We start from the raw sequence: 13,649 nt of genomic DNA, 5'->3' as shown, positions 1-13,649 counted from the left end.
GGACACTCATGGTTAAACTAAGTGCACACAGGACCTGGCTGATGCCCACAGAGGAACACATGAGACCTGAAGGAAGCGACACCACACTCACAGTCACCCTATGGGGCTGGTCTGGACATAGGCGGGCCTGTCCTGCAGCAGGGACTCCCCTGCCCAAACGTTAGCCGTGCTCCCGAGTCCTCTTCTGCGCCAGGGTCTCGACCTCGGCCATCCACGTCTGTCCCTGGCAACCTGAGCTCTAGCAAGAATCCTGCTTAGTCATCTCCACGCTCGACATCTGATCGAGCTCCTCATCCCTCATCTGTTACGTCTAAGCCCTGTCCTGCCTTTATTGTTAATCTTGCTGGTCCCATTTAGCAAGGATGCCCCGTGCTTCAAGTTTCCCCTTCGTCATTTTCCATCAACCCGACCCGCTCACTCGCTGTTTGGCTATAAATCCCCAGCCGTCACTGCTGTATTTTAAAGTCTTATGTTTTACATTTAAGTCCATCACCCACGTTAAGTTAATCTTTCTATAAGGTATAAGGCTGTGGTCACTATTCATTTTATCGCCTGTGAGTGCCCAACTGCTCCAGCAACATTTGTTGAAAGGCCGTCTTTCCTCTAGTGACTTGCTCTTGTGCCTTTGTCAAAAACATCAGTTGGGCATATTGGTGTGGGTCTGTTTCTGGGTTCTCTACTCTGTCCACCGATCTGCGTGTCTGTCCTTCCTCCACTACCACATGGTCGAGATGGCTACCTACTAAGTCTCGAAATTAAGTAAACCCATTCCTCCAACTATATTCTTTTTCAAAATTGTTTTGACTAGTGTAGTTCCTTTGCCTTTCTATATAAACTTTGTAATTATCTTGTCCATACCCACAAAAAAAAATCTTGCTGTGATTTTGCCAGGAATTATGGTAAAAATGTCTATCAATTTGGGAATTGACATCTTTACAAGGTTGAGTTTTCCACCCCGTGAACATGTGGTTTCTATTCCAAATCCACTAACTACATTCAAGTTAGGAGTCCAGTGTAGTCAATGCCATTAGGAGGAGGGCTGTATGGGGTGCACGGGATGCCCCTCTTTTTGCTTCCATGGAAATGATAAACATACAGAAGAACATGTGCAAGGCTGTGTATGTGTGAGTCTGCCATACTAGAACATACATCTCATGTAACATTCATATAACATGCAAACTGAAATGCAGCAATACTGTGCACATTTTTTCTTATTTTAAATTTCAGTCCTTCTTGCTGAGAAATATGAGCAGTTTAACTGCTATACACTATGTACAAAGAGAAGCATTTACAGTCCTGAAACCACAAAGGAAACTTTAGGAGAAAGCTGGCCCTTCTATTCCATGACCCACAAACTTGGTTTACTCTAGAGAAAGAGGGAAACCGAAACTCGCTGTCATTGTCACCACCACTGCTGGGTCAGGGGCGCAACCACCCAGTGGGTTTACAGCTGCGTCCCCACATCTTCCCCAGCAAGATCTGTCCCCACCCCAGGCTTCTGAGACGTGACATGAATGGAAGCATTTCTGCATTTCTGTAAAGACGGCGACCACACAGCGCAGTACCGGGCTGTCTTGCTCCTGTGACGCACGGGCAGGTTTCTTACCTCGTCCTCCTTTGAGCAGGCTGGCCGGGCTGCTCACTTGGGGCTCCGGGGGGCTGAACGGGGGATAACGCGGGGGTGTTTTCACTGGAAAAGAAAGCAGAGCCAGGGGTGGTTGTCACTCTCAGCCCTGCGGCATCAAGCTGCGCACAGATGGTTTTACTTCCTCCTTACCATACGGTGTTTCTGGAGACACGGGAAACGCAGGTGTGGAGCACATGGGCTCCTTGCTATTTAAAATCCTGCCATCGATCATGTCGAGGTCTGGGGGGTACGCAGCCGTCATCGTCTGAAACCGGCACGGGGAGGAGAATATAAGAACAGAGAGTCAAGAGAAGGGCCCTCCCCAGCAGCTGTGTCCCCAGAGAGGCCCCTGGAGCCCAGCCCTCCTCTGGGATGGGACGAGGAGGTCTGGATCCACAGGACAACACCAACCCGCCTCTGCCAGCCACAGAAGACTGGGAAACACCCTCACGGTCAACAGTAAAGGAAGAGGGAAGTGTCTATGGCCCGTCCTTTTAATATAATACTATACAGCTAATAAATGAAGTTGGCAGAGAGTTTGTAATAGCATGGGGAAATGAGCATCACAGCATTAAAATACACAGTAAATTAAACACACAGCATAGAAAAGGGGCTGAGTGGACACATTCCAAATATTAGCACTGGTTTTGTCTGTGAGTCAAGACTGTGAACAACTTTCTTTTCTCATCTATCTGTAAGTTCCAACTTTTCCAACTGGAGAAGAAATTATAACTGAATTTAAAAGGGTTAATCATTTTGGGTACACTGACCTACCTTACTATGACTCTGATTAGAAGCCTTAACTACATTTCTAGGAAGAGCAAGGAGAAGCTCTTGTCTGTGGCTAATGCCGCCTGGCCACCTCCTGTGAAGGTCTCAGAGTGAGGATCTGGGCCCTGAGCGATGACCTTGAAGGACATCTGTGTTCACTGCTGGCTGCTGCTGTCCGGTTGCACAGCCCCACTAAGATCAGGCCTGTGGGATCCCACCTGGAACCCTCACAGCCCACCTGCATGCTGTGTGCTTCATGCCCGTTCTACAGATCAGAACATAGAGGCTCTCCCTACCACACTACCTGCCTGTGGCAGAGGAACCACGTTTGTGAGACTGGGAGGAGAGGCAGGTGCAGGAGGGTCATGAGCTATATTCAGGGACCAGGCCCAGCCATCACCCATTTGCTTTGAGCTCTAGGAAGGACAGTGAGTTGGGAATGAGCCCAGAGACTGGGACAGGGCCACGGCACGTACCTCTTTGACATCTGCTGGAGAGGGGAAAGGTGCCAGGCTTGGGGCTTGGTCCACAGTGGCCTTTCCCCACCCACATTTGGAGAAGGACAGCTGCCCACCAGCGTCGTTGTCATACTGCCCCAGGCTCAGCTTCCTGAGTCTTCCACCCAGTGGCTCATTAGCCAAGGAGCCTGTTAGGAGAGAGACAGCAGAGTGAGGTGACCCTTAAAGAAATCCCAAATGTCGGACTTCTCAAAGGCACGCCATATTTCACGTGGGTCCATGCTGCTCCAGGCAGAGCTGCGGCTGCTGCAGAGAGATGCGAAACCAGGGCCTTCTCAGACTCCCGGGGTGGGCGAGGCAGCCGCCCTGGCAGCCGGCAGCTCCCGCGGGCCGTGTGCTCCCTTCAGAACGGGCTTCTGGGGGACAGCACAAGCATCAGGGCTCGCCTGATGCTGGAAAAAGACAGAGCTGGGTAGGCCCGACGGTGACCATGCCTGGAGGGAGCCCCACGGTGTGCGTGTTGGCCCCAGTGCTGGGCGGACCCAGCACTCTGATGGCCACACACACCTGCAGCAACTCCAGGCAGAATGTGGCCCTAAGGTGATAGTTGGAACCTTAGCAAGGAGAAATTGTAGAGGGGAAAAAAGACTATTTCAAGCACCAATAATAAACATTCGTCATCACAAACTTTCCCTGCCAGGAATGCCAAAGGCTTATTCCTGAGACGCAGTCCCAGGGCTCCCTCGCCCGACCAAATCTAATTCTCATTATGTTGGAGGGGAACGGGGGTCAGAGACTGGAACCTATAATTTTTTTAAACCTCTTCCAAGTTATCCCCCTCTCCCTCACTCTCCCCTCTCCTCTCCTTTCTTTTTTGATAGAGATGAGGTCTCATTCTATCATGCAGGGTGGAGTACAGCGGTACAATCATAGCTCACAGCAACCTCAAACTCCTGGGCTCAAGTGATACTTTTGCCTCAGCCTCCAGAGTCTCTGGTACTACAGGCATGTGCCACAATGACCAGCTTATTTCTTCAAATGTTTTGTAGAGATGGGGGTTCGCTATGTTGCCCACGCTGGTATCGAACTCCTGGCCTCACGCAATCTTCCTGCCTCAGCCTCCCAAAGTGCCGGGATTATAGACATTAGCCACCTCACCCAGCTCCAAGTGATTTTTATGATTGGGTATTTAGGAAAAACCTGCTGCCAGCTATTAAAAGAATAATGTTTTTACTGATGATGTAGTCTGAAAATTAGACTCCATAATGATTTTCCCTATGGTCTAAACAACAAATCCCTAATCTCTATAAGCGTGAGGTTCACAGTGATGTTTCCCTGAAAGGCAGGATTTGAATCACCAACGCGTGTGGCAGACACAGGGCTCACTTTTGAACGGCCCCTCCAAGGGGGACTGTATTGTGGTAGCCATATTTGCTGCAGTGCTGAGCCCCACGGGGAAGCCGCGGCCCACCTCCCTGTCTCTCCTCCCACATCCAGACTCTTCCAAAGCCCAGGAGAATGCAGCAGTTGGCGTGGCACAAGGAAGGTATCAGAGACAGGGACAGGGCATCCAGCTGCCTGTCTGCCTGGGCGGGGCTCTTGAGGGTCCTTGTGTCCAACCACAGCACCGACTCCACTGACCGACCCTCCCAGCTTCTGGAAGGGAGTTGGCTCCCGGGTCACAGCCAGACTGGGCACTCCCCTCCCTGTCCCACGGGATGCCCACTCAGCGCCACACAGCCATGACCGAACGAGCGAGATCCAAACCTAGGTCTCTGCAAGCTTCATTCCACCTCCTACTGCTCTCCTCCCGCTGTTCCCAACAGCCCCTCTGCAACGCCAGGACTCTGGGACGTGGGGTCTGCCGTGCTTCCCTCACCCGCCGTGGGACGTCCCCCACCCGTCTCTCTATGGGTAGAGCAAGAGCAGCGCCTGGTTTCTTTTCTCCCCCAAACAGGGATGAGGATGAAATAAAGTGAAATGGTGTGCCTGGGAGTCCCACGCCTTGTGGCCCCTTGTCCTCACGCTCATCGCCCTGCAGGGACGGGCAGGGAGGGGACCACGCTCACCGCAGCAAGAGCCACGAGTCTGCCCGACGTGCACTTGCAGGCACTCTAGGACCTCGTACGACCTGGTACCTCGCTGAGACGTGGGATGTTGTCCTCTAAGTAATCCAGGTGGCAGGTGACAGCCGCAAGTGTTACTGATGGAAAGGAAGTGCTGTGTGACTAGGCAAGTGACTGAGAGCCTGATCCCCTCCCTGGAAAAGGGAGCCACACTGCCAGCATCAAGGGAAAGTAATTCCGTCCCAGAGGACCATCTGCGGCCTGTGCCGGGGCTCTCCTGCCCTTTGCTGACACCTACAGTCCACTCACAGCCTAGAAATTCAGAGGTCACTTCTGGATGTGATTTGGGAAGAAGATGGAATATTACTTCTATTCAACATGCAAGATAATTTGTGGTGTTTTGTCTGAAATGCCACACTGACATTACGACAACACATAGTGTTGCACGATGCACACAGAAAAGATGGATATGCTAATAACCCTGATTTAAGCATTATAAATTGCAAACGTGTGTGGAAATACCACACTGTGCCCCATAAATATGTACAATTATTATGTGTCAATTAAAAATAATAACAACAAAGAAAACTGTGGAAACTGTGTCAGCTGTTCCCTTTGACCTGGGGAAGGGAACCTGAAAGCAAACATTCATTTGCCCTGACCTCAGCCCATGCGGGCCACAGGTGCACAGCTAAAACCAACTTGCTTCAGAAACTGAGGCCCCACGAGTGCTAGTTTAAATCCAGCAGGGCCATGCAGGTGCAGTGGAAGGCACTTCTATGTAAAGTATGTCTAGATGGGAACAGGACCCAAAAAGGAATTTACAGAATGGAAGCACGAGTCTCAGGGCGGAGGAGGCGTGGACGCTTCCTACACTGTAGCATTCTGGTTTCAGAGCAGCTAGGGGACAGGGCCTGAGCATCAGCTGTTGCGGGGCTGACAGTGGGCTGCAGCCCGGGCTCTTCCCACAGAGGTGGCTCTGAGACACACGTCCCGTGAGCTGGCCCCAGCAATGTCCCAGCTGAACACACGGATTTGCAATAGTTTCTCGATTTCCTCTCTCTCTTACTCACAGATTACAATAAAAATAGGCTTTGCTTCATTCAAATATATCTCCTGGAAAATGTTCTCACTATCAAACGCCACCCCCAGTGCCTACGCTGCACCTGGTGAGGCAGAGCGGTGTGTTTCTCCGTCACGATGGGTCCGTACTTCTCAACAGCCCGCCACTGACACAATCAGGAGGAGGCCGCTTGCACACCTGAGGGAACACAGCACAGGCAGCAACCGAGGTCTAAGGCCTAAGAGCAGCTCCACAAGCACGGAAAGAATGGGAGCCAAGGAACCTGCAAAGATGCCACCCACAGCCCAGCTCCCAGGTCTGCACAGAAAGCGTCACTTCAGCCCTGCAGGGTGCTGCTTACATCCCCAAAGGAAAAAGACACAAGCACACAAGGTCATCAAGGCACAGGCCTCTCTGGGGAGACAGAGACCCTGCCTTCCTTTTAGACTATAAACCTTGGAAATGTGAAGACTGAAACACCAGGAAAAACAAGGCAAAATAAAACAGGCTTTAAGATGCAGCACAAGACCATGATGTGCCAGGACGCACCTACGTCCGCCCAGGAGGTAGAAAGACAAGCAGAAAGGAGACCACGTCTTGTCCAGCAGCAGTGACAGTCCGTGCCTGGGCAGTGCTCGCCTAGAGAAAATTCTGCCCATCGTCACTCAATGAAGGTGGCCCAGCACGTCACTCTGCAGACGAAGAAAATGGGGGTCTCATTTCTAGGAACTCACCCTACGCCACATGGCAAGTCAGCAGAGAGCAAGGATTTGTCACCACACGTACCTGACTTTAAAACCCACAACTGGAAACCCTATTCCTCAGGTTCCCTCTTCCTCACCCACCTCTGCCTTCCCGTCCCTTCCCTCCGTTCCCACGAGGGCCCTGGGCGGCGCTGCCCACTCACACAGCCCGTGGGGGCTGCCGGAGCGTAGTAATTAACAGATGACAAAGGAGACACTGGTATCAGGAAGGCCGCCCATGCCCCAGCAAGACGACTCTTCCTGCTGGGCACGTCCCAATGCAGCAGCCAACAAAGGCTTCTTGGACCCTTCTGTCTCTCGTGTGAATTTGAGAAGTAACGATGTATTCCTCTCAGTCTTAGGAAATCTGCCTCAAAGGAGGAGTGGGCCGAGAACCTGGAGGGGCGTCTTTCTAGAGGGTCTGAGCACAGAGCAATCCAGAGGAAGGAAGGGTGGCGTTTTCACGTCCTTCCTGTCCAAGAACCACTGCCGGGGTGGTTAGAGGAGAAGTCAGAGGAAGACTTGCCACAGCGTGACCGACGCAGCCTGGGCCGGCGGGACCTGCCCTGCAGGCCCTTGCTCAGAGGCCAGCCTGGGACCGCCGCCGGGGGTGGATGCTGTGCCCAGGAGACAGTCCCCAAGCCGTCCTGGGGATGAAGCGAGGAGGAGGAGGATGCATCAAAGGCTGGTTTCGAGGATCCAACTGACAAGCAGCAAAAACTAGTGCTCAGCAGGGCACGTGCACGGCACATGCTGAATGCTGAAACCAGCAACAATCTGAGAAGGACTAGAGATTTAGTCATTAAAAAGCAAGGTTAAAGGAACTTGAAGTGGGTTAATACACTGAAACATTAAGTGACAAAAGGCAGTGTGCAAAAGTGCCCGTGTAGTATAATTTCCTTTTGATTTAAAAAACTAAGAAAATATATCAAAATATTTATAAGAGGTTCTCTCTGGGTTGTGGAATTCTAGGAACTATTCATGTTTTATTCATATTTTTTATAAACGTCTCTATCTTACAATGTCTTCACTAATATATATTACTTTTTAAAATTAGAAAAACAAGACACAAAAGCTTCTTTTATTTTGAAGTTCTCTGTGCTACCTATATTGAATTTCCCCAAATCCTTCTCTAATTTTGCATTAGTGTTAGTTCCTATGTTTACCTCCACAAACTCCGTTTGATCAATAACCTTTCTGATCTCTGAAAAGTCTCTCGTGTCTGATGGTCATGTACACAGACTATAACATGGGAGGTGATTGTTCTACACCACACACACAACACACATATTCTAACACACACGCTCACACTTGCACACAGTCTCTCACAAATACATTTTCTCACAAGAGTCACACGCACGGTCTCACATTCCCACACATGTAGTTTCACACACACTCACGCACACACCCTCCCTGTTCTGACAGGCCCCGTGCAGCCCACAGACGGGGAGTCTGTGACGGGCGAGGGGCCAGGGTCTGCGTTCTCACCCCTCAGGCCATCCCCCCGTGCAGACTCTGCAGAGCCTCATGCCTGCAGGAACCAGCCCTTCCTACCAGCCAGAGCGCTGTGCACTCCTTCCAACCGGCCAGCCTGGCCTTTCCTGCAGGACAGGAAGGCCCACTAGCACTTCCCCTTTAGAGGAGCCAGTTCCTAGCTCATTTCCAGGGACCCCTTCTCACTGCCCCTCCCCTGCTGCCCCTCCCCTGAAACTCCCAGAGCTGGCGACTCCCAACCCCTCGTCCCAGCCAGGGCTGTCACCAGGTTGGCTCCAGTGTCTGCAGGTGACCCTGGGCAGGGTCACAAGTGTGCGCGCCAATGCCAGGACCCTACATGCCATCCCGGCAGAACGGAGGGACCGTTCGATGGGCAGGGGTGTGGGTATCTCATCTCAGGGCACTGCTGAGCTCGGCTGGGGTGTCTCACACCAGAGCCGCCCTTCCTGGGGGCTCTGGGCGAGGCAGAGGTAGGAAGCATCAAAGCACTTCCACCTCAGTCTGATGTCCAGGCCGTGGAGGAGCCTGGTTGCCATGGAGATGGTTCCTCAAGCACTTCCTTTACTTTCTCTGTGCCCTGCCGACCAGGATCCACCTTCACCTCTCCAGAGAGGGTCTGTGCAAACAGCAAGCACCTTATCTCTGCACTGCCACCTCAGAGAGCCCTCACTTTCCTTTCTGAGAACAGATGCAGGAGCAGCCACCTGTCCCTGCCAGGTGGGGACAAGGATCAAGTCCTATTCAGCTCTAACGTCCACCCCTGCCGAGCCACCCTGCAGACTCTGTGTCCTCGCTAAGTCGGGAACTCTGAAAGGACAAGGAGCTGCGGGGTGAACAGGTGAGTCTGGGCCACCTGTCAGGAGCCCCAGCCCTGAGAGGCTCTGACTTCTGAACTGTACACAGACCACAGTGGTTAGTAAAACACACACTCTCCCTACACCAAATCTCTCTTCCAAAGGGATTTATTAATGCTTTTTTTAGGACTATGTTCTTTCTGATTATAAAACTAATGCATGTCATTGAAGAAAATTAGGAAAATACAGAAAAACATTTAGAAGAAAACCCAGCTCCCTGGGACCTCAGAGCCTGGTATGAACCCTGTGAGTTGTCTCATTATCCCAGTGAGGACACAGGTGACTTTTACATTTCCTTGTCCATACTGAGGCTCAATCCCAGAGCATTCTCGGAGAGAATATTCAGTCCTTTGGTCCGTTACTTCTTACACACTTCACAGTAGTACCATGAAGTCACCAGCACCTGAGGTAGAAAGTTTCTGCCTGACCCCTGGCCTTACTCCTAGCACACCTGCCACACCCTCCTCCTCCCTACCTCCTCACCTGCTTTGGTCCAGCTCAGGACCAACAGGGACCCCGCCACCCCCCACCCAACCTGTCCTTGAGCTTCTAGCAGGACCACAGGGACCAGCACCAGAGCCTCGGGTCTCCCTCCGCACCTGCAGGGGGAGAGGTAACAGCCTTCACTGCTGATACTGAGTTATATGTGCCAAAAGGAAACCACCAGAACCGAATTCAAATCTAAAGTCAAGAACTGACCATAATGCAAGGAGATTGCAATTGCAATTTGCGAGGAGACTACAATTTGCACAATGAATTACTTAATGAGTTGAATAATGAAATCATTAAAACCTATTCTCTGAAGAGTATTATAAAACTGACACTTTCCTGTTCAGTTAAGATGTCAAATCCAAGGAAAAGAGAAGCACACAGAAAGCTCACGAGAGCAGAAGAGTGCTGACCACTACACAGCATGGCTGTCACCTCTGGGAACTGGGCTGACAAGTGACCAGAGGCACCACAGGGCTCCAGGCAACCCACCCTCCCACCCCAGCTCCCTAAGGTGCCCCTTTTGAGAAAACTCAAGGGGAAAAGGGGACAAAACCCGAGCTCCTACAAGGGGACATTTGCAGGCAAAGAGCAGTCCTGAGCCCGGGGGAGGGGGCTACCTGTACCTGCCCTCACCCAGCCCCCTACCCTCACGCCCAGGTGCTGGGGAGGTCAACACCTGCTTTCCCACTGGTCCCAGACAGTAAAAAAGAAACCTGTGCCCACACCAGCGGTTACAAAGGTCGTGAGTTCCCTGTGCAGAAATCTCGGGCCCCTGTAGAACCCCAGTGAACACAGATCGCAGTAACTGCAGGTGACCCGCAACCCCACCCACAACCCATTCTGTGGACACTCCACGCACCTGGGGTCTCTGTGGAGAGAGGGATAAAGTCTCATGCTCCTTTTGTCTTGGTGACATGGCTTGTCCAGGAACACATGGCATTGTGACATGATCTGCGATGGCTATACAACTGGATGTCACCTGCTTCCCCAGCCAGCCCCTACGCCAGGCATTCAGATGTCCTCAAGGAGTCTCCTCTCCTCCACCCACCCAGGGCCTTGGGATGCACCTGACCTCAAGCTGTAAAGGGGACACATGCCCTCCCCGCCACTCCCAGTGAGGAACACATTCCTCACTTAGCAGGTCCACTGCCAGTCACGGTTGGGGCTCAGGTCAAGGGCAAAGAGAGGACCCCTGCTGAGCACTGTTGGCCCAGCACGCCGCGCCAGGTCACCCCAGACCTCGCCAAGCCCAGCAGGCGCTGGGCTTTCCCATGGGACACAGAAGGACGCTGAGCCTGGGGGCAGGAGGATGCTCAGCCATTCAGGCCTCGCACAGGGAAGGAGCCCCGTGGGGTTCCGGGGCCAGCAGCTGTGCTGAGAGCTGGGGACACTGTGGAGACAGGACAAAAGTCAGCCTTGACTTCAGGCACATCCAGTCTATGGGAGACCTTATCCAGGGGACAGGGTGGGTGAGGGTCAGGACAGGAAACCTGCAGGTGCTCTGAGGGAAGAGCACAAGAGCTGGGCCTTGTCTGGGGGCACCCAGAGACCTCCTAGGAAGGGATGCATCGCCCTCGGGGCCCTGGAGAATCGAGAAGTCAGGCATGACTGCCGGGTAGCCCAGGGGTCAGCTCTGCTGTCACCAATTCATCCCTGAGCAGATGCAAAGGTGAGAGGGGACCACTCAGCCAGAAAATTATGTTTAAAAAAAAAAACAAACACCCACAAAGGTCCAGGGCAACTCTGCCCCTTGATCCAAATGCACTTAACTCCCAAGGGTGTAAACGAATCCAGAATGTGAAACATCACACCCTACCTAACAGCTCACCCTTCTGTTTTCCTTGACTATGCTATGTGTGATTGAGATTTTTCCTGGAGATTGATCTTTGCCGGCACACGGCAGACCCAGGCCAAGATGCCGCTGGGAGTGGGGAGGGAGGAAGGGAAGGGAGGTGGGTTAAGTGCCCAGGAGCAGGCATCACACTGCCCACGCAGGCATTTCATGTCACTGAAGCCTCTCCACCATGGGGTCACGTCACCCACTGTGTGCTGGTGAAATAAAGCCACTGCCCACAGTGAGAGGCGGCTCATGGGGTCGCCCACCTCTGATAACTGATGCATGACTGCCGGCTGTCCTCTAAATTCTACGGCAGGGTCGTAAGTTCTGTTCCCAACAGACTCACCCTGGACAAAGTTCCAGCCTCAATGACCAAAGGGCCAGCTCTTCAGGGGACAGGACATACGCTCAAGTTGGGAACTACAAACGTGGCACAGTGGTCCTCAAAGCTGGCTGTCCACTATTAACGTGCTAAATGTCCTAAGCTCAGACCTCACCACTTACCTACCCTGTGTGAAATCAGAACCTCCAGGGGTGAGACCCAGATGTCAGATTTGTTTTTCTTTTAAACTCCCCAGTGTTTCTACCATGCAACCAAGCTGGAGAACCATGGCCCATCTCAATCCCGAATTCATATTCGAGTTGCTTGGTGAGTGTTTAAAATAATTCTGACATCTAGGCCAGCACCCAAGCCAATCCAATCGGCCACCCTCTGGAGGCAGAAGCAGGCCTGGGCATTTTTAGTATCTCTATTCTTAAAGCTCCTCAGGTGACACCAATGTGCAGCCACAGTGTCAAACTCCTGCTCTAAAGAACAGATGGCATCTACTCTCTTTGAAAATTTTAAGAGAGTAGACTTTAGGAGGTCTTACCGCCCACCCCCCCCATACAACCATGTGGGGCGATGGATATGTTTATGTACTTGACTGCAGTGATCACTGCACTATGTATATGTATTAATATAACAGCATGTTGAACCTTTTAAATGTATATAGTGAATTAATTTTAAAAAGACAAAGAACAAATGAACCTTATAACAAGCTAGAACATCATCTATTTTAAAACCTGATTTTTATTTTCTATCTGGGCCACTAGACAGCAAAGTATCTGTGAGCTACTTATTTCTCCCTGTGTGATCACGTGAGAGCGAGTGTGGCACACAGAGCACGCGCAGTGTGCTTCGAAACGCCCTTGCGCTCCTCGGAGTGATGACAAGTAAAGAGCGAAGCCTGCTTCACAGGTGCTTTGAGGCCCCCATTTCAGCACATTCAAATACACCCAGGTGTCTTCTCACCAGCGAGTGTGAAAGGAGGCGGGACAGTGTGACCAGGAGCCTAGACACTGGCTCAGCTGAAATGCTTCCGAAAGGGTTCTAAGAGCGTCTCCCCTACAACCAACGTAGGAACCGTTTCACCAGCCCCTTCCACCTGGGGGCGTTTCTTGAAGAGCTGTGACTTCAGCTCTCCACAGCCCGGTTTGGTAGGAAATTATCAGGCAGAGGACCAACAGACATACCAGGACTGACGCGGAGGAGCCGTCCCCACGCAGGGCCCCCTCCCTCTGCGGAGCTCCCAATAGAACCCTGATCCAGAGAACGGGTGGACTCCAAGCCCAAAACTGCAACAAGGGCTGAAGGAAGCGGAAACCTGCTTCTTAGATTGCGAAACTGGAAATTCTTTCCACTGAGACAGGCATACTTGGTTAGACGGTGGCATTTCTTCTAAAAACGCACATTTATAAGGGAAATGATAAGTCCAAAAAACTACGATGCGTCCCTTTCCAAGATGAGAAGTGGCAGCAATTCTCCCACGTTTTTATAAACCAACCGTAACTTGCAACGCAGATGTAAAAGCTGCAAACCACAAGAGGCGAGATGCTCCCTGCTAGAGTCACACACCACTCCTCCCCTGGAGACCCCACCAAAGGTTTCAGGACCCAGCCTCAATTCCTTGTTGTTTACTTGAATTTCTTTTCTTTTTATATTATACCCCCAACACGTGATCTTAGTGGCCTTCTCCCCAAACGTTCCATCTTTTAGCGACTATGGCATTTACCACAGTGGACACAGAGCTGTCCACCCCAGGGCCCCAGTGGCTGCGCCTGGGCATAGGTGTGGACCATGAAGAGTGACACAGCACGTGACTTTGGCAGACATCCTGGGAGCCGGGCGTGATTCCAGCCCTGTCCCTGCATGGGCAGCTGCAGAGAGAGCTCGTCCTCTGCCAAGGTCCCAGCAGGAGGCCC

At 51.9% G+C, this 13,649-nt stretch overlaps 1 protein-coding gene across 4 annotated transcripts in view; it reads right to left on the bottom strand.

Moving 5' to 3' along the window:
- The window catches only part of TNS3 (tensin 3), a 268,396-nt gene that overhangs the window by 56,445 nt on the left and 198,302 nt on the right, over positions 1–13,649 (bottom strand). For all 4 annotated transcript variants that reach the window (XM_020289931.2, XM_020289928.2, XM_020289930.2 and 1 more), the window contains 3 exons: positions 2,875–3,044; positions 1,778–1,892; positions 1,607–1,690 (listed from right to left, as the gene is read on the bottom strand). In XM_020289931.2, the coding sequence (XP_020145520.2) occupies positions 1,607–1,690; positions 1,778–1,892; positions 2,875–3,044 (369 nt within the window). The remainder of the gene's footprint in view (positions 1–1,606; positions 1,691–1,777; positions 1,893–2,874; positions 3,045–13,649) is intronic.

The sequence above is a fragment of the Microcebus murinus genome, chromosome 9 (assembly GCF_040939455.1).
Source record: "Microcebus murinus isolate Inina chromosome 9, M.murinus_Inina_mat1.0, whole genome shotgun sequence".
In the NCBI taxonomy this organism is placed as follows: domain Eukaryota; kingdom Metazoa; phylum Chordata; class Mammalia; order Primates; family Cheirogaleidae; genus Microcebus; species Microcebus murinus.
This window is presented reverse-complemented; position numbering and strand designations above follow the sequence as displayed.